The sequence below is a fragment of the Hylobates moloch genome, unplaced genomic scaffold, assembly GCF_009828535.3.
Source record: "Hylobates moloch isolate HMO894 unplaced genomic scaffold, HMol_V3 SCAFFOLD_10, whole genome shotgun sequence".
NCBI classification, from domain to species: Eukaryota; Metazoa; Chordata; class Mammalia; order Primates; family Hylobatidae; genus Hylobates; species Hylobates moloch.
In genome coordinates, this window is record NW_026652285.1 from 79,608,310 (window position 1) to 79,634,121 (window position 25,812).

At 46.3% G+C, this 25,812-nt stretch overlaps 1 protein-coding gene and 1 non-coding gene across 2 annotated transcripts; both read right to left on the reverse strand.

Annotated features, from left to right (window-relative positions):
• Positions 1 to 282: 282 nt before the first annotated feature.
• LOC116476103 (U6 spliceosomal RNA) lies at positions 283 to 389 on the reverse strand. The gene has a single exon (XR_004250155.1). It is a non-coding gene; the product is annotated as a U6 spliceosomal RNA (small nuclear RNA).
• Positions 390 to 11,154: 10,765 nt separating this feature from the next.
• KLF4 (KLF transcription factor 4) lies at positions 11,155 to 15,497 on the reverse strand. Its single transcript, XM_032164806.2, has 5 exons — positions 14,896 to 15,497; positions 14,660 to 14,780; positions 13,023 to 13,995; positions 12,759 to 12,923; positions 11,155 to 11,724 (listed from the first exon to the last, which is right to left on the reverse strand). Exons 1-5 carry the CDS (start codon positions 14,898 to 14,900, stop codon positions 11,549 to 11,551), a joined length of 1,440 nt encoding a protein of 479 aa, XP_032020697.1. The 5' UTR covers positions 14,901 to 15,497; the 3' UTR covers positions 11,155 to 11,548.
• Positions 15,498 to 25,812: the final 10,315 nt, after the last annotated feature.

Below are 25,812 nucleotides of genomic sequence, written 5' to 3' on the forward strand. Positions count from 1 at the left end.
GGAGAATCTCTTGAGTCCAGGAGGTAGAGGCTGCAGTGTGCTGTGATTGCACCATTCAGCCTGGGTGACAGAGTGAGACCTCATCCCCCATCTCAAAAAAAAGGAAAAAAAAAAAACCAAAAAACAGAACTTTCCTCTGAAAGCCATCTTTTCTGCATGGTGTTTTTTTGGGTTTTTTTTTGTTTTGTTCTTTTGTTGTTTCTTTGTTTGTTTGTTTAGAAATTGTTGTTTATTTTCCATCAACCTTATTTCCATGTTGCTTCAGAGCCCGTGCAAGAACAGAAAAATATGGAATGCTTCACGAATTTGCGTGTCATCCTTGCGCAGGGGCCATGCCAATCTTCTCTGTATCGTTCCAATTTTAGGATATGTGCTGCCGAGGTGAGCATGGTGTTTTTTGGTTTTTGTTTGTTTGGTTTTGTTTTGTTTTTGAGACAGAGTCTCACTCTGTCACCCAGGCTGGAGTGCAGTGGCGTGATCTCAGCTCACTGCAACCTCTGCCTCCCAGGTTCAAGCAATTACCTTGCCTCAGCCTCCTAAGTAGCTGGGATTACTGGTGCACGACACCATGCCTGACTAATTTTTGTATTTTCAATAGAGATGGGGTTTCGCCATGTTGGCCACGCTGGTCTGGAACTCCTGATCTGAAGTGATCCACCTACCTCGGCCTCCCAAAGTGTTGGGATTACAGGCATGAGCCACCACGCCCAGCCAGCAAGATGTTTTTGATCATCTTGATTCCTCTAAGCTTCCCTTGGGCTGTTAGGATGAAGCCATGGGTGGTTGGCCTGTTAAGCAAATGGGATCTAGGTGCTGGTTGCTCAGATGTCAACTCGATGTGACCTTGGGGAAGGTCACAAGTCCTTTATCTGGGTCTTTTCCTTGAGTTAAATGGTCTTGTTTTTTTTTTTTTTTTTTTTTTGAGACGGAGTCTTGCTCTGTCCCCCAGGCTGGAGTGCAGTGGCGCATCTCAGCTCACTGCAAGCTCCGCCTCCCGGGTTAACGCCATTCTCCTGCCTCAGCCTCTCCGAGTAGCTGGGACTACAGGCGCCCGCCAACATGCCCGGCTAAATTTTTTGTATTTTTAGTAGAGACAGGGTTTCACCGTGTTAGCCAGGATGGTCTCGATCTCCTGACCTCGTGATCCGCCCGCCTTGGCCTCCCAAAGTGCTGGGATTACAGGCTTGAGCCACCGCGCCCGGCCGAGTTAAATGGTCTTGAAGATGCTTTTCTTTTCAAACATCTTATGTAATTTTATTTTATTTTTGAGACAGGGTCTTGCTCTGTCACCCAGGCTGGAGTGCAGTAGAACAATCATAGCTCACTGCAGCCTCAGCCTCCTGGGCTCAAGGGATCTTCCCACCTCAGTCTCTTGAGGAGCCAGGACCACAGGAACGTGCCACCACTCCTGGCTAATTTTGTTATTTTTTATTTTTTTATTTTTTATATTTTGTAGAGACAGTCTGCCTATATTGACCAGGATGGTTTTGAACTCCTGGTTTCAAGTGATCCTCCCACCTCCGCCTCCCAAAGTGTTGGCATATAGTTGTGAGCTACCTACGTAATTTTACAGCTTCAGTCCTTGCAATGTTACCCATTCCCAGGCGAGGCGGTAACAGTGCCTCAAAGGCAGGGCAATGGTCAATTCCGTGCACTGTCAGACTGAGTTCATTTAGATGTATTCAGAGGTCAGAAAACTACTGTCATCCAGGCAAACTAGAAGAGTCTCAAGCTTGAAGTGGAGCAAACCAAATGGGAGGGTTTCACAGCACCCAAAGCTAAACCTTCCTGTTTGGGCAGACTAGCCCACTCAATATCCTAGAGTAGAAAGTACCCTCTTTCAGCTGGTGCGGTGGCTCACGCCTATAATTGCAGCACTTTGGGAGGCCGAGGTGGGTGGATCATGAGGTCAGGAAAGCACCCTCTTTTAGGTTTTATTTTATTTTATTATTATTTTTTAAGATGGAGTCTCGCTCTGTTGCCCAGACTGGAGTGCAGTGGCACGATCTCAGCTCACTGCAACCTCCGCCTCCCAGTTTCAAGCGCTTCTCCTGACTCAGCCTCCTGAGTAGCTGGGATTACAGGTGCCCACCAGCATGCCCAGTTAATTTTTGTATTTTTAGTAGAGATGGGGTTTCACCATGTTGGTCAGCTTGGTCTCAAACTCTTGACCTCAAGTGATTCAACTGGCATTACAGGGTGACCACTCCTGGCTTTTTTTTTTTTCTGTCACCCAGGCTGGAGTGCAGTGGCGCGATCTCGGCTCACTGCAAGCTCCGCCTCCCGGGTTCACGCCATTCTCCTGCTTCAGCCTCTCCGAGTAGCTGGGACTACAGGCGCCCGCCACCACGCCCGGCTAATTTTTTGTATTTTTAGTAGAGACGGGGTCTCACCGTGGTCTCGATCTCCTGACCTCGTGATCCGCCCGCCTCGGCCTCCCAAAGTGCTGGGATTACAAGCATGAGCCACCACGCCCGGCCAGGCCTAAGCTTTTAAAGTGCAATTTTTTCCTTCTTTTTTTAGCCTTCATTATTTGTCATATGTTCATGGTACACATACCTTTTTTCTTGAAAGGAGGCCCAATGGGTCATCCAAAAAAAGGATAAAATATCTCCTTTCCCCTCTGGGCGCGGTGGCTCACGCCTGTAATCCCAGCACTTTGGGAGCCTGAGGCGAGTGGGTCACGAGATCAGGAAATCGAGACCATCCTGGCTAACACAGTGAAACCCCGTCTCTACTAAAAATACAAAAAAAATTAGCCAGGCACGGTGGTGGGTACCTGTAGTCCCAGCTACTCTGGAGGCTGAGGCAGGAGAATGGCGTGAACTGGGGAGGTGGAGCTTTCAGTGAGCTGAGATGGCGCCACTGCACTCCAGCCTGGGCAACTGAGCAAGACTCTGTCTCAAAAAAAAAAAAAAAAAAATCTCCTTTCCCCAAATTTTGACATCCTGGAGGACAGGCCCAGTGGTCTCTAAATTGCTTCCTGTAGGTCACCTGACATCCATCTGCCTTCCCCAACACACAACAAACCCCTCAAACGAACAAAATTCTTTCCAGAGTCAATGCAGAGAATCACTTGGCAAGGAAGAGTTCACAAAAAGAAGATGCCAGGATTTTGACACAGCTTCACTCTGTCGCCCAGGCTGGAGTGCAGTGGTGTGATCTCAGCCCACTGCAACCTCTGCCTCCCAGGTTCAAGCAATTCTCTTGCCTCAGCCTCCTAAGTAGCTGGGATTACCGGTGCATGACACCATGCCCAGCTAATTTTTGTATTTTCAATAGAGTTGGGGTTTCACCATTTTGGCCACGCTGGTCTAGAACTCCTGGTCTCAAGTGATCCACCTACTTCGGCCTCCCAAAGTGTTGGGATTGACTCTGGAAAGAGTTTTGTTCATTTGAGGGGTTTGTTGTGTGTTGGGGAAGGCAGATGGATGTCAGGTGACCTACAGGAAGCAATTTAGAGACCACTGGGCATGTCCTCCAAGATGCCTAAATTTGGGGAAAGGAGATATTTTTTCCTTTCTTTGGATGACCCAGGATTTTGGCTAAATATTCAGTAAATGATTAGTTTTTTTAGTAACTGAGGGTATTCAGGACAAATCAAGAAACCTCCTAGTGCCCTCCAGAAGCTCATGTCTTTAGGGGAAGCCAGACCCATAAGACCTTATAATAGACTGGGTGCAGTGGCTCACACCTGTAATCCCGGTACTTTGGGAGGCCAAGGCAGGAGGATCGTTTGAGGCCAGGAGTTAGAGACCAGCCTGGGCAATATAGTGAGACCCCATCTATACAGAAAAATAATAATGAAATTAACCAGGAGTAGTGGCACGTGCCTGTGGTTCCAGCTCCTCAGGAGGCTGAGATGGGAGGATCATCTGAGCTCAGCAGTTTGAGGTTGCTGTGAACAATGTTTGCACCACTGCCCTTCAGCCTGGGTAACAGAGCAAGACCTTGTCTCAAACAAATAAAACACACAGAAAAACCCCACATAACCTTGTAATACATACGAATAAGTGTTTAATGCAAGATCTAAATAGGATGGAGGAGTATTCTTAAGAGCTGGGCTTTAAGAGACATATAGGCTTTTCTTAGGGTAGTAGGGGTCTTTCCAGAAGCAGTGGAGACCAGTATCTGCAGGCAAGTTTCAAATGCTGAAACAGCCATGTGCACTGGACGACCAGAAGTTGTTGAGCACGGCAGGTTTACCTAAGGAGGAACTAGATAGGGTCTTTTGTTACTGTTGTTGTTGAGACGGAGTTTTGCTCTTGCCGCCCAGGCTGGAGTGCAGTGGCATGATCTCAGCCCACTGCCACCTCCACCTTGGGTTCAAGCAATACTCCTGCCTCAGCCTCCCAAGTAGCTGGGATAACAGGCTCCTGCCACCATGCCCAGCTAATTTTTTTTTTTTTTTGAGACGGCGTCTTGCTCTCATCACCCAGACTGGAGTGCAATGGCACAATCTCAGCTCACTGCAACCTCCACCTCCTGGGTTCAATCGATTCTCCTGCCTCAGCCTCCCGAGTAGCTGGAATTACAGGCTCCTTCCACCACGCCTGGCTAGTTTTTGTATTTTTAGTAGAGCCGGGGTTTCACCATGTTGGCCAGGCTGGTTTCGAACTCCTGACCTCGTGATCCGCCCGCCTTGGCCTCCCAAAGTGCTGGGATTACAGGCGTGAGCCACCACACCCGGCCCTAGATAGGATCTTGAACAAGCAGCTGGAAGCCACAAATAGGGAAGTGACCATGTTAAATCTATATCTACTAAGCACTGGGGACCATGTGAAGTTACAAAATAGGGGATGGGCTTGACCAGATCTATTTGACCAGGAGAGCTGTGTGCTGGGCCAGAGGTGAGGCCAGAAACGAGAACTTCAGAACGAAAAGTACGAATTGTGTACATGGCATAGTGGCCCTAGCTGATGAAACATCTGCAGTAAACTCTGCCTTCCCTATCTGTCTACTTTGACAAAGGAAATAGTACATTGATTGGGAGACAGAAAGTCTGAGGCTTTTGACTCTTAAACAGGTTTACTGGAAGAACCTGGACGTTAGCAAATCCTTTTGAATTGGGGTGGATCCTTTATACCTGTAGCCCTACCTGCCCAGCAGTCTGAAACAAAGGTATTAGAAGAGAAGTGCTTTGAGTATGTCAGCAAGAATGAGAAGTGACAGCAAAATGCTAACCTGTAAAGGGAACCTTGAGTTTCTTCATCCGCATACTGGAGATGGGAGAGGAAAATCCCATCCCTGCTTTGTAAGATTGAGGTACTGTAGGGTGTAAGTACTTTGTAAGCCTTATAGAGCTGTGCAGAAGGGATTGTTATACACTGACAGAAAGTGACCTGGAGCACGCAAGAAGCATGCTCGTCCTTACAGAGAAAATCTCTTCTATTTGTCAAGTCTAAGAGATTATTCTTTCATAGTTTGTACCAATTACTATCTCCTGGTCTTTCAGCAAGTGTATCCAGGGTTTCTCCAATTTCTCCATAAAGCTATTTGCTCATTTAAGCTTTTAAATGGATATATAGGTATAGCACCTGAGTGCATTGGTTTTGTATCATGGGGATTTGGCCACTATTTAGTAATATATTGATCCAGTGCCAGGTAGTACAGATTCAAATATTATAGGTGAGACAGGAATTATAGCCCTACTTGACCTTCTGGTCCTCTCTCTCTCTCTAAAAAGCTAACTTTCTTGTTTCCTGCTCTATTTAGATTATATTATTATAACATGTAAAATGGACATGAAAAGAAACATAACCAGCCTTGGCAACATAGGGAGACCCTGTCTTTACAAAAACAAAAGCAGGCCGGGCGCGGTGGCTCACGCCTGTAATCTCAACCCTTTGGGAGGCCGAGGCGGGTGGGTTACTTGAGGTCAGGAGTTCGAGAACAGCCTGGCCAACATGGTGAAACCCTATCTCTACTAATAATACAAAAAAAGAAAAATGATGTGTTAGGTATCCTCAGGTGAGATGTCAAAGGGATTTCTAACTGTGAATTTACTTTTTGCTGTTATTAAATAGAATTTATTTCCTCCTTTCCTTTAAGAACAAGTGGAGGCCGCACGTGGTGGCTCATGCCTGTAATCCCAGCACTTTGGGGGACCGAGGCGGGCGGATCACTTGAGGTCAGGAGCTCGAGAACTGGCCGACATGGCGAAACCCCATCTTTACTAAAAATGCAAAATTAGCCCGGCGTGCTGGTGCTTGCCTTAGTCCCAGCTACTCTGGAGGCTGAGGCAGGAGAATGGCTTGAACCCGGGTGGCGGAGGGTTGCAGTGAGCCGAGATTGCGCCACTGCACTGCAGCCTGGGCGACTGAGCAAGACAACGTCTCAAAAAAATAAAAAATAAAAAAAATAAAAAAAAGACCAAGTGGAGAAAGACATTTGGGCGAACGATTGCAACATGCTGACTCATCTAGGGTGTCGAGAAGACCGAAGCAATTTAAAAAAGTATATTATATCAAGGGCACCGTGGAAAACAATTAAAAAGATGGGCTCCAGATGCACATGACTCCAGAGAAGCAATTTGACTAATATTTCCACCCCATGCACCCGTTCCTCCCCAGCTAAGTTAACTGGCTGTGGTAGCCTTGATTCCAGCCTGAAAGATTTTTCTGTGTATGCTAACATTTTAGCAGTTGCTTTCCCTCTGTTTTGACTGTGACCAGGGGAGTAAAGCACCAGGTTCTTCAAACGGATTTAAGAATTTACTAGTTTTTCAGGAGATGGTGAGAAATTTACTTAAGATTCACCTTTTTGTTTAAGGTAAAGTTTTCCAAAGGGAAACTTTCCAACTTTCATTTTAGTTTCATTTAATGTAGAAAAAAATTTTTATTTTCATGCGGTATTCTAACTTTAACAGTAGTTTGTGGTTTCCCGCCCCCCCACAGGTAGAACATTCCGTGATATTTTTTACAGCATTCATTATGTAGACTGGTCTTGGAGGCTTTATATGAAATATCGAATGACTCTGCGTGTGAACAATGAATGATAGTTTCATAAACAACCTTTAGGAGGCAGACATAGCTTCGGTTTAGCACTATAAAAACATGTCACTATACAATAGCCTGTAGAAGGTGCTACGAAAATACAAAGAAGTTAAACAAATAGATAAAATGCAATACGTAATAAAATCATGAATAAAATGATAAGAATAACACATAAAGTAAAAGGGTTTATGTGGACTGGGTGGCATTCATGTGTGTATGAGAGACAGGGAAATGGACAAGAGTGGGTGAGGGAGTATCTAGGCTACAAATCCATCTATGTATGTATGTTGTGTTGAATGGAGCTTCAGAAGCCAGAACATTTAATAGGACAGGTGGCTGATACAGGCTGCTAAATTTAGATTCTCCCATTTGTTGAAGTACAACAGGTACCACCACTGCTTGTTTTAATATTTTCTCTGTGGACTTGCTTCTGTAGCATAAAGACTACCTCCCCTGGGCTTCCTGATATGGAAATAAATTATATGTAAAAATTATTAATCTCCAACTGTGAAGAGCATTTCATGTTTCTAAAAATTGTAACACTTTTTCATTGATTTTTTTTTTTTTTTTGGTGGAGATGGGGTCTTGCAATGTTTCCCAGGCTGCTCTCAAACTCTTGGCCTCAAGCAATCCTCCCACCTCAACCTCACAAAGTGTTGGGATTACAGGTGTGAACCACCACACCCGGCCTGGAACAATTTTTGGAAGAAAAGGAAATATTCCCCATGACCATCCTACTTGAGATACTGAAGGCCTCTGTTTTGTTTTACAAACTGAAACAGGATAGCAAGAGTCAAATACATTTTCAGGCAGAAAGAATTTTATCAGAAGGGACATTTTGCTGGAAAACAGGTGGACTGAAAGTCTGTTGATGTGTGTAGGAAACATCAGTTAATCCTTTGTGTGTGTAGGCACACAAGTTAAAATAAAAAACAGTAAAATTAAGTGTCATAAGGAAAATATAATAAGCAGGCTTCACAATTATTAGGTACTCTTTATTGTATAGTGTATAAACGGCTCTGTAACATCATAATGACAGTACACCTAGGAGCCCACAGCTGATAGGTCCCAGAGTAAATAATTTAGCTATTGGCGTATGTTGAATAGTATTTTGTTTGGTCACAGTTTTGGGAAATCTTCCTCATTCATTTTAGATATTGAAGCTTTCTTTTTCAGGCTAGAAAAAGTTAATGTAGGCTGGGTGCTATGGCTCACGCCTGTAATCCCAGCACTTTGGGAGGACAAGGCAGGAGGATTGCCTGAGCTCAGGAGTTCGAGACCAAACCTGGGCAACATAGTGAGACCCTGCCAATATAAAATTTTTTTAAATTAAATTAAAAAGTAAAAAAATAGGGCTTGGGGAGAGACAGCATCAGTTAGAATAGCTAATGGATGCTGGGCTTAATATCTAGGTGCAGCAAACCACCATGGCACACGTTTGCCTGTGTAACAAACCTTCATATCCTGCACATGTACCATGAACTTAAAAGCTGAAGAAAAAAATTAAATAAAAATTAAAACTAAAGAGAAAGTTAACGTAGAGGAATGTTAATCTATGACATCAGAAAATTTTGAATAAATTTAAAATTCTTGATAGTTTATGCATGTTTCTTCTATTTGAGATAATATGCACTTAGCAAATTTAAAGATGGCATTTTACAGTCATTTTCATACACCAACTGTGTGGCAAAAGATTCTGTATAACAGAGGTGGATTACAGAAGCAACTAACCACAATTTAACAGAAATTTAAGAAATTTAAACTTAAAGGAATCTAAATATAATTTACAGAATAATGTGTTCTAATGAGGGCTTTTTGTTTAAATAATTTTAATTAACCTTTATTTATATCTTCATTCTTATGAGAAAGTTTTTCAAACTTATTATAGTTGTTTTAGAATATTTGAAAACTTCAAAAAAGAAAATTTAGGCTGGGCGCAGTGGCTTATGCCTGTAATCCCAGCACTTTGGGAGGCCTAGGTGGATAGATCACTTGAGGTCAGCAGTTCGAAACCAGCCTGGCCAACATGGTGAGACCCTGTCTCTACTAAATATACAAAAATTAGTCGGGTGTGGTGGTGGGCACCTGTAATCCCAGCTACTCGGGAGGCTGAGGCAGGAGAATCCCTTGAACCTGGAAAACGGAGGTTGCAGTGAGCTAAGATCACACCACTGCACTCCAGCCTTGGTGACAAGCAAGAATCCATCTCAAAAAAAAAAAAAAAAAGAAAATGAAAACTGAGAAAACCAGTATGAATATTTTGGCAATCCCTTCTAGGGTTTTCTCTTAATTTCTTTTTGTTTCTCTCTCTCTCGTTCAAAGCACACATACACTTAAGTGTACACAGTTGAATTGGTACTGTTTATAGTCTTATATCCTGCTTTTTCCACTTAACATACCATGAGCATTTTTCCATGTCATTAAATATGCTTTGAATATGTTCTTGGCCACATAAAATTCCATCCTATTGATGCACCTGTTTTCTTTCAAGCAGAGACACATGCCATGCTTTCTAGTCATGCTGGACTCTCAAAAGCCAAAGAAAATACCTTGTGTTGATCTACCATAAGCCTCTTATAAACGTCCATTTTTTATTTCATTTATTAAATGTACCCATGGTCCAAACGCACCTCTGGACACTAGATACAACCAATAGTTAATAAGCACTCTAAAGAAAATGCCAGTGAGCAGTGAGCTCTGTCCCCTGGATGATGTTAAGTATTAGTCACCCACATCACTATTACAAGTATATAAGGTGTCAACAAGTGTCACAAATGCTTTTTCCATTTTGTGATAGCCCCAAATGAATTTCAATCCCTCAGGCACCCACCTCAAAAACTTCAGATTCTAACAGGGCAGTTTTGAGTTTTAATATGAAAACTTGTAATATAAACGCTACAAACTTCCAAAAACACCATTTTACTTTACACTTAGTTTTGTGAATTTGAATAATTCTTGAATTATTTTATTTCAGTTTGTTTGCCCACCTTCAATCACGGGAACTGATTTAGTTTTAAAACAATCTGCCAGCAACTTTGGTTCTGACCTCTTTAGGGCTGTAACTAGTAGAAGTAATGAATCTGTAACACACACCAAGCGTAAATGAACCCTTTAATCCTCAGGAGGGCACTGTGGAACTACGTTCTTAGGGTTGTCTGCTGTGGGAAGGTTCTTTTGTTACTCAAATGTGAGGGGCGCTGGGACAGGCCTCCACAGAAAACTTTTGTATTTTTATTTACTTTAAAAGACAAACCAGAAAGATTTTTTTCAAATATGAAACTAAACTATATATATTTCATAAATATTTTCATACTAAACTGAGCAAATTTAAGAATGATTAAGCTGTTTCTACTGGGAAAATCATAGGTAAGGAAACTGCTTTCGTGTAGCTTTATGTACATTTGGAAAGAGCAAACCTGAACTGGGTTTTTAATCTTATAATTTTTAAACGTACAATATTCAAGAGTTCTCAGCCCTATATTGATAGTATTTATTGTAAAACTAGTTCTTTTAAAATAAAAAAGGCATTTTAAATTGTTGACATAAAGTTGGCTTTTTTGTGCGTGCTTCTTACACGCCCTATTACCCCAGTGTGTTTAAACCAACTACTGTTCATATTTTTCCAGGAGGAAAACAAAACAATAACAAACATTATTCAGATAAAATATTATAGGTTTATTTAAAACTTAATTCTCACCTTGAGTATGCAAAATACAAACTCCACAAAATGTTCATTTTACTTTGTAGTTTACAAATATACAAAATAGACGTTTGCTTAAATTTATATTACATATTTATTAAGGCAAGGAACTATATAGAAAAACACATTTGTTCTGCTTAAGGCATACTTGGGAATAAACCATTGTACAAATTATTGCACATCTGAAACCACAGTGCATAACAGACTGTCTGCATAAAAATGCTAAAGAAGTAAACCAGGTATATTACCTGACTTAGGTCATAAATGTAGATCGGAAGACAAATATAGATTTTCCTTGTCAAAGTATGCAGCAGTTTGAAAACTTTGGCTTCCTTGTTTGGTACCTTTAGAACCAAGACTCACCAAGCACCATCATTTAGGCTATTTAAACATGTTTTCTGTACCTGAATTTCTTCCTCTTCTTCTAACATCATAATAATGGCTTTTAGAAGGTAAAGAGAATACAACGTGATCTTTTATGCTTATATTGCATCAATACACAATTCAAGGGAATTCTGGCCTTCCCTCCCCCAACTCACGGATATAATTTATACCCTGATATCCACAACTTCCAGTCACCCCCTTGGCATTTTGTAAGTCCAGGAATATTCAAGTGAGATTTAGAATTGGAATGATAGAAGATCCAGTCACAGACCCCATCTGTTCTTTGATTTTTGTCTTTTGGATTCCTCATTTTTCCTGATTATCCACTCACAAGATGACTCAGTTGGGAATTTGACCATGATTGTAGTGCTTTCTGGCTGGGCTCCTTCCCTCATCGGGAAGACAGTGTGAAAAGTAAAAAATACTGAATTCTCTTCTGGCAGTGTGGGTCATATCCACTGTCTGGGATTTAAAAATGCCTCTTCATGTGTAATGCGAGGTGGTCCGACCTGGAAAATGCTCGGTCGCATTTTTGGCACTGGAACGGGCGGTGCCCAGTGTGTTTACGGTAGTGCCTGGTCAGTTCATCTGAGCGGGCGAATTTCCATCCACAGCCGTCCCAGTCACAGTGGTAAGGTTTCTCACCTGTAAAGGTAAAAGAAAAAAAAAAAATTGACGCCATTGCTATATCAAAGAATCGCCTCTTTTAAAAACTGAAGGCCAGATATTAAACCAACTCTGACCCTATCCCTATAGGAAACCAGGAATGTCTTTACACCACTGAAGAGCTGTATTGAATTCCGCATCATAAACACGAATACATTCCGTGTCTTAAGTATTTGGTCTTGTTTTTAGGGGGTCAGTTAGGCACACAACCACCACCTACAACTATACTAATGTTTCACCAAAAAAGACACAAACACCACCTAAACCTATACTAATGTTTCTTTTGAGTCAAGACATCTCAGTGGTAGAAATGAAATTTGGAAATTGTGATTGGTAGTGTGCCCAAACCAGGCAATCTTATTCCTACTACGACTAGGGATAAAAAGCCACAGGTGGCTACTTTTTTTTTTCTTTACCTTTACCTTACTGAATGCTGCACCTAAATGACTTTGGGTACCTACTTACATTGACATGGAAATGCTCTGCAGTGACAACCCTAAATCAGAATCTCCCCAGCAATTTTGACCATCATATTCTTGGAATTTAAAATAAAACCTTCTGCTTGCGGGGAAAAAAAATGAAAATGTAAATCAAAACGAACAAAAAATAAAAAATAAGACCGAATTGTTAAGACCAGAATTCAAAATAATAGAAAGGGAGGGTGAGCCTGGGAAGGGAACAGTAAAAAACGATTTTTAAAAAAAGCCAACATGCTTTTGCATAGCAAAGTACAATTTCTTGATTACAATGCCAAGTTAGGAAAGGCTCACAGACCGCGGGAAATCTCCTGCCTTTTAAAGGCCTAACAAAATTGCACATTCAAGCACAGATACCATCCATCAAGCAAAAGGCTCCTGGGCAGAAAAGTAGGCGCCGGTTTGCTGTTCTCTCCAGTGATCCCGGAGATCAAGGCGATAGACTGCCCTGGGAAGCCAAGGAGGCACTGAGGAGTGTCCACTGGTAGCCTATGGGGCTGGAAGCTAACCCCTTCCTTCTGCAGTTTGTCCCCCTACCTGTGTGGGTTCGCAGGTGTGCCTTGAGATGGGAACTCTTTGTGTAGGTTTTGCCGCAGCCCGCGTAATCACAAGTGTGGGTGGCGGTCCTTTTCCGGGGCCACGATCGTCTTCCCCTCTTTGGCTTGGGCTCCTCCGGCATGCAGGAACCGGGTGGCATGAGCTCTAGGGGTGAAGAAGGTGGGGTGAGCATCATCCCGTGTGCCCCGAGGGGCTAGCACACACACGGCTCCCCAGCCCGAGCTACAAATCCCCGGGACTGACCTTGGTAATGGAGCGGCGGGACTTGCGGCTGCATCTGGTCGGGCAGGAAGGATGGGTAATTGGGCCCCGGGTGGGGATGGAAGCCGGGGGGAAGCGGCAGGGCAGGGTGACAGTCCCTGCTGCTCAGCACTTCCTCAAGACCCAGGGTCGGGGTAGTCCTGCTGGGGAGCTGCCGCCCCAGGGGGAAGTCGTGTGCAGCCGGCCGGTGGCCATTGCTGAGAGGGGGTCCAGCGCCCAAATGGGTGCACGAGGAGACCGCCTCCTGCTTGATCTTGGGGCACGTGCGCGGCGGCCCGCCGTTGTAGGGCGCCACCACCACCGGGTGGCTGCCGTCAGGGCTGCCTTTGCTGACGCTGATGACCGACGGGCTGCCGTACTCGCTGCCAGGGGCGCTCAGCGACGCCTTTAGCACGAACTTGCCCATCAGCCCGCCACCTGGCGGCTGCGGCTGCTGCGGCGGAATGTACACCGGGTCCAATTCTGGCCGCAGGAGCTCGGCCACGAAGCCGCCCGAGGGGCTCACGTCGTTGATGTCCGCCAGGTTGAAGGGAGCCGTCGGAGGAGGAGCGGACTCCCTGCCATATAGGAGGCCTCCGCCCGTGCCGCCCGGCGCCACGCCCGGGTCGTTCCCGGCCCGGATCGGATACGTGAAGCTGCAGGTGGAAGGCGCGCTGGCAGGGCCGCTGCTCGACGGGGACGACGAGGAGGAGGCTGACGCTGACGAGGACACGGTGGCGGCCACTGACTCCGGAGGATGGGTCAGCGAATTGGAGAGGATAAAGTCCAGGTCCAGGAGATCGTTGAACTCCTCGGTCTCTCTCCGAGGTAGGGGCGCCAGGTTGCTACCGCCGCAAGCCGCACCGGCTCCGCCGCTCTCCAGGTCTGTGGCCACGGTCGCCGCCGCCAGGTCATAGGGGCGGCCGGGAAGCACCGGGGGAAGTCGCTTCATGTGGGAGAGCTCCTCCCGCCAGCGCTGCGGGGACAGGGCGGGAGACCCGTCAGTGGTGGTCCCCTGTTGCCGCCTGACATACTGACGTGCTGGCGGGCCACGCGCGACTGCACCGTCCAGACATGGGGACTGGTCAGGCAAGAAGCACCCGGGAACCCAGGGCGCCAGCGCTGCAATCTCGGCCCACACCCGGGTCGGAGAAGAGGTGATGCGTCTGTATCGCGGGTGTTATGTCCTGTCTACCCAATTGCGTGTGAGCGAGCGCCGCGGCTGGTCCCTCCCCCGCCAGGTCCCGTGGACGTCCCCGGAATTGGCACACCGAGGCTCTCTCGGTGCGCTCTCGCCACGGGGCCGCCTACGCGCTAAACTCACTCTGGCCCAGCCAGTGTCTGGGGACGCGGCCACCTCCCGCCCGGTGGCCCGCGCGCGCCCGCCCTACCGACAGCGCGCCCGGGGACTGACTGGTGAAGACCCGGCTTGCGCCCCAGGCGGCTCCGCAGTGCTCGAACCACGGGCACATACAGCTGAGCCAAGGGCACGGAAGCTATCCCGGGATGGCTACGGAGTCCGCGCGGTGGCCGCTCCTTACCCTCGTTCAGTGGCTCTTGGTGACCCCAAGGCTCAGCCCGACCCCACCACACCCACGGAAACCCACCGGGCGTTCCCGGCGGCCCGGGGCGATACTCACGTTATTCGGGGCACCTGCTTGACGCAGTGTCTTCTCTCTTCCCGCCGGGCCAGACGCGAACGTGGAGAAAGATGGGAGCAGCGCGTCGCTGACAGCCATGTCAGACTCGCCAGGTGGCTGCCTGCGAGCAGGGCAGGGCGCAGAGACAGGAGTCAGGGGCGGCTTTCGGCCGTCGTTCCGGCGCGTCCCACCGGTCCTCACCCCTCCCTGCTCCCAGCGCCGCGCGCCTCACCTACCTCATTAATGTGGGGGCCCAGAAGGTCCTCGGGAGCCCGAAGCAGCTGGGGCACCCGAACCCCAAAGTCAACGAAGAGAAGAAACGAAGCCAAAACCCAAAACCCCAAACTGGCCGAGATCCTTCTTCTTTGGATTAAATATAAATTGGAAGCGTCCTTTTTAAAAAGTTCCTTTGTATACAAAAGATCTTAGAAAAGTTGTAAACTCAAAAATAGACAATCAGCAAGGCGAGTAAGTAGGTCCGGTGGCCGGGCTGCGCTCTCTTCCACTCAACAGCGTCCCCCACCACTGTCGCGGTCGCCTCGAGGGCTGCCGTAGGCGCAGGGGCTGTGGCCGGGGCGGTGGGCGGGCGGTGCCGCCAGGTGAGACTGGCTGCGGTGGCGCGGAGCTGCGAACTGGTCGGCGGCGCAGGGCGCGGAGTCCGGTGAGTTGTGTGGAGCGCGCGCAGCCATGGGCGCGGGCCACGGGCGGGTAGGAGGGTGGGGGGCCAGAGGGGCGGGGAGGGTCACTCGGCGGCTCCCGGTGCCGCCGCCGCCCGCCACCGCCTCTGCTCCCCGCGCGCCCGCAGACACGTTCGGTCTCTCTGGTCGGGAAACTGCCGGCCGCCGGCGCGCGCTCCTTACTTATAACTTCCTTCGCTTACAGCCTTTTCCTCCGCCTTCTCCCATGCCCCGCCCCTCCCTTTCTTCTCTCCGCCCCCCCCGGGCGCCCCTCTATCGTTGCTATGGCAGCTAAATCAACAAACTCGGCGCACGTGGGGGCGGGGGAAGGGAAGGAGGGGCGCGGGCGGGGCTGGGCCGGGCCGTGACGCCAGCCAGGCAGCTGGCGGGCTGGAGCCGAGCTGACGCCGGCGGCAGTGGTGTCGGCGGCGGCGGCAGCGTCCGCCCCAGCGCGGGGCGCGAGGAACCGGACGCAGGTTCGGTCGCTGCGCGACCAGGGCCGTACTCACCGCCATTGTCAGCTCCGTGGGTTCGAAGCCCGCGAAGACTGGTGGGGTCAGCGGGCGGGACGGTCACGCGTCCTCACCCCTGCTAGCATACGCGCTTGCCGCGCTGTCTGCGCTCTGGAGAAGAGCGCGATTATCCGCGTGACTCATCCAGCCCTCCATTTCCCCCTCCGTCTCTGCGCTCGCAGGAGTCCGCTCTCGTCGCTCAGTGCCGGTGCCGGCGCTCGGCCTGACCTCGCACGGTTCCTCGCGGGCCCTTCTGCCGAGGGGTGGGGGGCGCTAGGGGTGTGGAGAGGAGCCCAGCACTGTGCATCGTGAACTGGCAGCCTCAAGAGAAGGCCAGAGGAGTGTTCCGCCGGGAACAGGCAGAAAGAGGCACGAATGGGGAGTTATGGTTTTGATACTTTAGATAGCGAGAAAAGGAGTGAAAGGGCTCAAGATTTACTCAGAGGAGTGAGGGAGAGAAGAGGGACTGAGGCGCGGAGACAGTTTTCAACCAGCCATCTCGAAGCACTTTCCTTTTTTTTTCCTTTCTTTTCTCTTTTTTTTTTTTTTTTGAGACAGAGTCTCGCTCTGTCGCCCAGGCTGGAATGCGGTGGCACGATCTCAGCTCACTGCAACCTCCGCCTCCTGGGTTCAAGCGATTCTCCTGCGTCACTCTCCCGAGTAGCGGGGATTACAGGCGTGCGCCACGACACCGGCTAATTTTTGTATTTTTCGTAGAGGCGGGGTTTCACCATGTTGGCCAGGCAAGTCTCGAACACCTGACCTCAAGTGATCAGCCTGCCTCGGCCTCCCGAAGTGCTGGGATTACAGGCGAGAGCCACCGCCTGTAATCTTTGATGACTAAATTGCCCTGTAGAATAATAATAATAGAAGACACCCATTAAAGAAGAATTAAACACTCACTGGTGACTTTTCAAGCCACGCACTCTCCTTTCCACTTGATGGATAAGAAACTGAGTCATAAAGAGGTGAAATGGCCAGTAAAGGCCAAAGGACAACTCGTTCCTTCGGCTCAGGCTCCGGGTAGGTCAGGCCCCCCGAAAGGGACTTCGCTGGGAAGTGACCATGTGCCAGGAAGTGGAGCGATGCGGTGGGATCTTAGCTCCCGAAAAGTGCACACCGAGCTCGCCGCAGGCGTCCTTGCCCACCGGGAAGGGAATAGGAAACGGCGATCTTTACTTAAGTCTTATAACGCTGCCTCCCCCACCCCCACTCTCCCCTTGGTTTGTGATCAGTAATTTTCCAGCTGGGAAATGTTTTGCTCTCATCTTCTCAGCAAACAGTATTTTTTTTAAAACGTGAATGTGGTGTTCGGTATCACTTTCTAAACGTAGGCTTGGCGAGGTGTTTACTTTGGATTCGAGCGTGCGGCGCGGGACTCCGCCCCCCTCTCCACGGAGCCCCCTCACCGGTGAACGCTGGCGCTTAGGCTGGTGTCAACCTAGGAAAGAAAAGAGAAGGGACACTGGGGAAAGGGGTGGAAACTCGGGCACCAGGCAGGGAGTGCGCTCACCCCTTTTTGAGTTCTAGTTGCCAACGTCCTTTGTCGTTGTCACCTGTTTGAACCTTGCGATTCTGGTACCTATTAGGTTTCCTCAGAGTATTTGTGATACCTGATTTTTCCACTCCTCGCCGACCACAGAAGCATTCTTGGAATGCATCTCGCCCCGAATGAATTGACTCGGCCCTCCCTGCCAACGCCAGGAATCCCTCTAAGATCCAGAGTCGGACGCCCTTGAGTGTGACTTCCATCCTCTAGCTTGGCTCTGGGCAAGGGCTGCCAGGGCTGCAGCTGGGGAAGGAGAGTGTTTTGGCAGGGAAACCGAGGTCCTCCTTCCCATGGCCTCGAGGGGTTCAACCCCACCCCCATAGGATCAGGCCAGTTACTTTAACTCCGATTTTTACTTTAAGCCCTTTTCAAACGGAGGAACCAAAAAAGGAAGACACCTGCCACCTCCTCCCCTATTCCTTTAATTGTGATGGCAACATCTTGGGATGCTGTGATTTGAGGGCTGCATGGGAAACTCACCACTTTTTCAGGAAAGCCAAAGTCCCTCATCCTGGATGAACAGTGGATGAGCCCTTGATTGGCAGCCATCTTCCTTGGGATGTAAACATGTGGGTCAGGACTTGGAATTTCCAACTTAGGTAGGCAGCACACTAGATTATTTCTGCTTTACTTTTATTTCTCTAAGGCAGTAGCCCTTCCCCCTCAAAAAAAACTATCTGTAACCACCACAATGAAAAAACAATATTGCACAGTTGAATTGGAAAGCCACCATTATTATGTCATATAATCAAGACAAGATTCTGAAACTCAATTGAAAAAGATGAACTTGTTTCCAACCGACCTTCTGAAGGATAAAAGCCAGCCTCTCTTCGTGGCAGGCAACTAGCTGGTTTATTCCTCTGATTGCGTCATAAAGGGAAATCTGTATATTCACCCCAGATTTCTAAAAGAAGCAAGGAACTTCAAGTTCACAAATGATCTTTCAAGGCAGGTGCCCTGTGTGACAACAAGGTTATGGCCCTCCCTGTCTTCAGAACAGGTAGGGCCAGAAGAGTTAAATCCTTGCCCTATATAATTTATAAACATGAGGCTGAGTAAACCTTTGATGACTAAATTGCACTATAGAATAATAATAATAGAAGACACCCTTTAAAGAAGAATTAAACACTCACTGGTGACTTTATTTCAGCCAACTGATATTACTAGTTTTGTGGACTAGAAGTTAATTATTAATGTCCTTGGAGTTATAAAATAATTTTTTTTCCAACACAAACTGCATTAGTTGGTAGAAGGTGTGATGAACACCATTAGTGCTAGGGGATTAATGTGGAGCCATGGAGGGGTGTGATAGACTGAAGAAGCTGCATCCATGTTTCAAATGAAAGATTCAGCAGCCATAACTGGGCATGGGGTCTGGACACATAGAGCACCCCGTGACCTGGCTGCACCCTGGCTGGGTGTCTCTGCATAACTGCCGCAGGACTCAAGAAAGACTGCTTTTTTTCCTTTTTTTGAGACGGAATCTCACTCTGTAGCCCAAGCTGGAGTGCAGTGGCGTGATCTTGGCTCACTGCAACCTCCACCTCCAGGGTGGAAGCGATTCTTATGCCTCAGCCTCCAGAGTAGCTGAGACTACAGGCGCGTTCCACCATGCCCAGCTAATTTTTCGTATTTTAGTAGAGATGGAGTTTCACCATGTTGCCCAGGGTGGTCTGAAACTCCTGAGCTCAGGCGATCCACCCGCCTCGGCTTCCCAAAGTGCTGGGATTACAGGCATGAGCCACTGCGCCCGGCCTGAAAAACTGCTTTTTAAAAAAGTGAAAACGAGATGATTTTAAGTACCCGAATTGCTTCGAAATGAAATCCCTGCTAATAGTAACTGTAAAAGGAGCTTGCAGCTTTCACAAGGTGGCAAAGCTTTTCTCAGCCTCCACGCTCATCTCCTTGTGAACGCCAGCCTCTTTTTACCCTCTGTCTTGTGTAGACTTTAGAGGTTAGGAAAGTAGGCCTTGACTCTGTGTTTCCCAACATGACTCTGCTGCTTTCTAGCTGGGCAAGTTACTGACCTCACTTTGCACTTTGCCTGTTTCCTCTTTTGTAAAACGGGGATATTAGTAATGCCTACTTCTTAGAGTGATGAGGATCAAATCAGATAATCTAAAGTAAAGTATTTAGCACAGACTTAACACTCAATACCTAGTAGCTATTACTATCACCAGTATTCCCCAGGGTATCATAAACATGATGAGGCTGAGGCTATTGTTTTGTTCACTGCTATATCCCCAGGTCCTATTATAGTGCCTACCTAGTACATGGTAATGCCCTATAAGTGTTTGTTGAATGAATGAATAATGCATGTTTAATGTGCTTTTTCTTTTTGAATAATCCATTAGCAGGAAGCTCATCTTTCAGCAATCCACTGTAGGCTCATTGATCCCCTTTCTCATCAAGAACCGCAACACACCCAGGCTTAAAATTTCATCATTCTCTCCCCGGTTTCTAAGATAGAAACCTAGATTTTCTTCAACTCCTCCCTTATTTTCTTTGACCTCAGCATCCAGACATCCACAAAAGTCAGCTATTTCCATTCCTAAATATCTCCACTATCTTTTTACTACTCTCGGGCTGCTTTGGTTTAAGCTTGCCTTATTTACAGCTTTTTGTTGTTGTTGTTGTTTTGAGACAGGGTCTCATTCTATTGCCCAGGCGGGAGTGCAATGGCACTATCTTGGCTCACTGCAACCTCCACTGCCCGGGCTCAAGCGATCCTCCCACCTTAGCCCCCTGAGTAGCGAGTATCATGTAGCACTGATTCTTTTTTTTTCTTTTTTTCTATAGAGATTTCATCATGTTGGCCAGGCTGGTCTCAAACTCCTGTGTTTAAGCCATCCACCCACCTCGACCTCTCAAAGTGCTGGGATTACACAAGTAAGCTACTGTGCCCAGCCCCATTTACAGATTTAATTATGTCTGTACACTCCAAATAGTCCTCTTGTCTCCTCCCTCAGAGCCCCACTGGCATTCTCCAGCTAGATCTAATCCATTTTGCTCACAGACCACCACAGTTCTGTCTCTGCTCACCTCCCCACCAGCCAATCTTTCAACAGCTCCGCTTTGCCTAGCGGAATAAAACCAAACTATTTGGCTTGATGTACCCAACACTTACTACTCTGGCCCTAGACAAACTTTCCAGAATCTTCTCTAGAGACTGACCTCACCCTCTCTAAACTCTTAACTGGATGTTCTCTCAAATCCCTGAATACAGGATGTGTATTTTCATCAGCTGTTTTTCCTGTCTGAAATGCCCTTTCTCCCCTCAGGGCCCTCATCGTACCCAAACTCCAAGAAGTCCCTCTACGTTGTTCCTTGGTCTATGAGTTCCCTTTCAAGCCAGTCCTTTTTTCTCTGAGCTCTAACAAAGCTGTGTAATGACTGCTATGATGTTTACCCAGTGGACTTGCATGATCTGGTTGTTTGTAGCTCCTGTTCCCCTGTGGCGTCTTCAGGACAAATGCCCAATGACCATTAATTGTGGAATGAATGAAGAGAGCAAAACTGACTTGGCAAAGTATTAATGGGGTGGAGACAGGGAGTAGGGGGACCTGGTCCTTGTCAATGGCATTTCTCTTTAGTTGAGAGGGTCATTGGTTTGGTACTTCATTTTCCATCCCTTCTCTTTCTTCACCACTTCATCTCTTTCTTTGAAGAGTTCTATGAAGGAAAACTTTTCAAAGAAAGTTATGAAGGAAATAAAATCCTTCATAACTCTGTACTCTCAAAAACAGTTGGACAAAGTAATAGAACAGTGCTGGCCAAGGCATTGTAATAAAACAAACTTGAAAACACAAACAAAAATAACCAAAATCCAAACCAAAACCAAATGGAGAAAGAGTCCACTCTTTTCTGCAGCCAAATTCATTGCCTTTCAAAACCCAAACCTTAAGCGTTGAAGTTTTTAGAGCAGAAAATGAATCATAGACATTTAAAAATCAATTCTCAGAAATTTCATTAGAATCTTTTTCGTGAACCCTTAGGTTTGATCACTTGTTACATTCTTAGCTCAAAAAACTTAGGCCCAATACATCCTTTAAGCTATTTAAAAATAAAATCTAAAATTAATGAAATTATCTTCAAGACTTTTGAAGTATTCTGACTGCAATATATTAAATTCAGCTTTTCAGTGTCCTCAACTTGTTCTGAGATACTAAAAAGGATACAAAAAAAAATCCCTCTAGGTTGCTTATTTTTTTTTTTTTACTGTATTTATTTATTTTTTAAACGGAGTCTTGCTCTGTTGCCCAGGCTGGAGTGCAGTGGTGCGATCTCAGCTCACGCAACCTCCACCTCCCAGGTTCATGTCTTTCCCCTGCCTCAGCCTCCTGAGTAACTGGGACTACAGGCACCCGCCACCACGCCCGGCTAATTTTGTTTTTGTATTTTTAGTAGAGATGGGGTTTCACCGTATTAGCCAGGATGGTCTCGATCTCCTGACCTCATGATCTGCCTGCCTCAGCCTCCCAAAGTGCTGGGATTACAGGCATGAGCCACCACACCTGGCCAGGTTGCTTATTTTTAAATGTCTGTTTAAGTAGAGAGGAATATTTTTTAATGGCTCACACCTGTAATCTCAACACCTTGGGAGGTCAAGGTGGGTGGATCACAAGGTCAGGAGTTCGAGACCAGCCTGGCCAACATATAGTGAAACCCTGTCTCTACTAAAAAATACAAAAATTAGCTGGGCATGTTGGTGCATGCCTGTAGTCCCAGCTACTTGGGAAGCTGAGTAAAGAGAACAGCTTGAACCCGGGAGGGGGAGGTTGCAGTGAGCCAAGATCGCACCACTGCACTCCAGTCTGGGCAACAGAGCAAAACTCTGCCTGAAAAATAAAAAAAGAAATATTTTGTAAGAGTGAGGTGCATCTCAGTAATATTTCCCTTAACAAAACATTTTGTAAGAGTGAGGGACATCTCAGTAATATTTTCCTTAATAAAAGCAATTACAGGCTAGCATTTACCATCTTCGTATAGCATGACTCCAATACTATATGCATTTGAAACACATTTAAAAGTAAATGAACTAGCAAATTTTAAAAGTATTTAAATTTTAATGAAAAAATAAAAGTACTTAAATGAACCAGCAAAGAAGTCAGTGGGCAGAGAAAAACCTGTTGCTGGAATTTTCTTCTTCACTTGGTTCACCAAGTTTTGCCTGCTTCCCTTGGGGGAGAATTATCTCTGAAAAGAGAACCAAGATTGTACTTCCTTTATTTAAAAGCCTCAGTGCCTCAGATTCTTAGAGTAAGACAATGTCGTTCTTCTGAGGAAAACAAAGTCCCTAGGTTTAGATTGGATTGGAGGTAACATTTTTGTTTTATGGAAAATGTAGGAATGTTGAAGGTATAAAAATGAATGCTTCACACCCTGAAAAATGCAAACAAGAAAAAAACAATTCTGTGTTTAATTTTCTTTCAGTTTGTGGGCCGGACAAGAGGGGAGCTTATTTTTGCCAATTTGAAATTATGTACTTTGAGCCAGGGAAATGATTTTTTAAAAAATTAACAATGCATTTGATTACCCTGTATTTGACTTTTTTTTTCACAAACATTGTGTTTGTTAATCAATTTTAATGTCCTGGCTGGTGGGAAGGGGGCTAGCGAGTGCCAGTGTGGGGGAAAAAAAAAAAAAAAAGCCAAACGAATGCTCTGGCAGCAACTAAATATCTCATACAGTGTGTGATGCCTTATTCAAACTCAAATCTAGACACAAACTCCTCTTATATCCAGGGATGACCAGAAACTTCTTAAAGGGGGAAGCCCCTGGAATAGTTACCTAATCTTAGAAGAATTCTCAGCATTATCATTGATAATAATAAAGGTAATCTAGTGAAAGAGTGAACTTGGTCTATGGTGTCAGTTATTGATGAATTTTTCTGGTGGCTACATTTACCCAACAAAGTTCTCAGAGTAAAGTGTTGAATTTCAATGTTCTGATGTTTCATTCGGCAAACTCAGTTTTCCATTTGAAAAGAAGCTCATTTGGGTTTCTTTAAAGACAAGGCAATATCTTTGGTCTATCTGAGTGCAGATTAGAGTGTCATCGTCTGACTTTATTCTTAGAGCCATCTTGCCATAACTCAATTAAGGAGGAGAACTTGACAGAATTCACTGGGCTGTGGGAGAAGAAATGGCAGGGATGAGTAGTGCAGAGACTCTGGGGGTATAGGTGGGATCTGCCACGCAAGGGTTTGGACTCCAGGCCCTGAGTTGCATCTTACTAGCCAGGTGACCTTGGACAAGCTATATCATCTAGTTGCACTGTACTTTGCTTGTCTGCAAAAGGGGTCTACGAATGTACCTCCCTCACAAGGCTAGTGTGAGCATTAAGTGAGATACTGGCATTAATGTTAGTGTGTCCCCTCTACCAGTGAAACCTTACATAGTTAATCTCCCCATGATAACTTCAAATTGGTCCTGCAGTATTCAGCACTGGAATATGATATAATATCTTGGTTTGAAGAGTGAAATGCTTTGTCACAGTATTTTCTTTCCCCAAAATATTTCACTGTCACTACAGATCCACAACCAAAGACCAGGCTCACCGAAAATCTCACAAAGACACTGTTTTAAGTAGGAAAGGTGTACATTAACTTGGGAATCTCACTTCCTAGGGTCACTCCATGACTTGCAAAGGCCTTTTGTGGCTGTGTCAAATCCCTAAAGACAGTGACCTTGACCCTTCATAACCCAGTCAAGAGTTAGGTTGGACAAAAGATAATTTCAAAGTCAAATTCAACGTTGAAGAATTCTGTAGTCATTGACAGTGTTAGCAAAGTTCTAACCTTGTCTTTCCTAGAAGGGTACTGAAAGAGTCTGCTGGGTTCTCCCTCCAGGAAAAGGAGGGAGCAGGGACCTTCAAATTCATTAACATCACTGCTCTCAGACGCTGTACCAGGTAACTGTGATAAATACTTTCATGCATTAACTCACTTGTCTTCACATTACTTCTCTGAGGTTGGTGCTGCCATTGCTGCTAGAATGCAGGCTTCGGGGGCAGAGACGCTGCCTGTGTGTGTATGTTTTAAAATATACTCTTTTTGTGTGTGTATATTTTAAAAACTGATATATCACAGTTGTATGACTTTCTTTTTATTTTTTATGCTATTTTTATTTATTATTATTATTTTGAGACAGAGTCTCACGCTTGTCACCCAGGCTGGAGTGTAGTGGCGTGATCTCGGCTCACTGCAAACTCTGCCTCCCAGGTTCAAGCAGTTCTCCTGCCTCAGCCTCTTGAGTAGCCAGGACTAGAGGACGCGCCACCCTGCCCAGCTAATTTTTTTTTTTTTTTTGAGACAGAGTCTTGCTCTGTCGCCCAGGCTAGAGTGCAATGGCGCAATCTCGGCTCACTGCAGCCTCTGCCCCTCGGGTTCCAGTGATTCTCCTGCCTCAGCCTCCTGGGTAGCTGAGATTACAGGCGCATGCCACCATGCCTGGCTGATTTTTGTATTTTTAGTAGAGACGGTGTTTTACCATGTTGGCCAGGCTGGTCTCAAACTCCTGACCTCAGGTGATCCCCCTGCCTCAGCCTCCCAAAGTGTTGAGATTACAGGCGTGAGCCACTGTGACCAGCCATTACTTTCTTTTTAATCATAAGTTTTTGTTTTATTTTGTTTTGTTGTTTGAGATAAGGTCTTGCTCTGTTACCCAGGCTGGAGTGCAGTGGCGCAGTCTCGGTTCACTGCAGCCTCGAACTCCCTGGCTCAAGCAATCCTCCTATCTCACCTTTCTTAGTAGCTGGAACCACAGGCATGTACTACCATGCCCAGCTAATTTTTAAATTTTTTTGTAGAGACAGGGTTTCACTGTGTTGCCCGGGTTGGTTTGAACTCCTGGGCTCAAGCAATCCTCCTGCCTCAGCCTCCCAAAGTGCTGGGGTTACAGGCGTGAGCCACCTCACCTGGCTGACTTACTTTTTTTTTTGACCTGTCAGCAGGAAGTAACTGACTTACTTTTATTACAGAATGTAATACAGTTTGCTGGCACATAATAGGTGCTCAATACATACTTGTTTAATACATAAACCCCATTTTACAGTTTTAAAAAAACTGCAGTATTGGCTGGGCATGGTAGCTCATGCCTATAATCCCAGCACTTTGGAAGGCCTAGGTGGGCGGATCACCTGAGATCAGGAGTTTGTGACCAGCCTGGTCAACATGGTGAAACCCGGTCTCTACTAAAAATTCAAAAAATTAGCTGGACGTGGTCGCGGGTGCCTGTAATCCCAGCAACTCAGGAGGCTGAGGCAGGAGAATCACTTGAACCCAGGAGGCGGAGGTTGCAGTGGGCTGAGATTGCGCCATTGCACTCCAGCCTGGGCAACAAGAGCGAAACTCCTTTTCAAAACAAAACAAAACGAAACAAAATTAGCTGGGCGTGATGGCGTGCACCTATAATC

Excerpts from the sequence above, each read along its gene's own strand:
- KLF4 (XM_032164806.2), bottom strand. Across the intron at positions 13,996-14,659 it reads AAGCAGGTGCCCCGAATAAC|CGCTGGCGGGAGGAGCTCTC; the intron begins GTGAGTATCGCC and ends CTGTCCCCGCAG. Across the intron at positions 12,924-13,022 it reads CCCGCCGCTCCATTACCAAG|AGCTCATGCCACCCGGTTCC; the intron begins GTCAGTCCCGGG and ends CTTCACCCCTAG.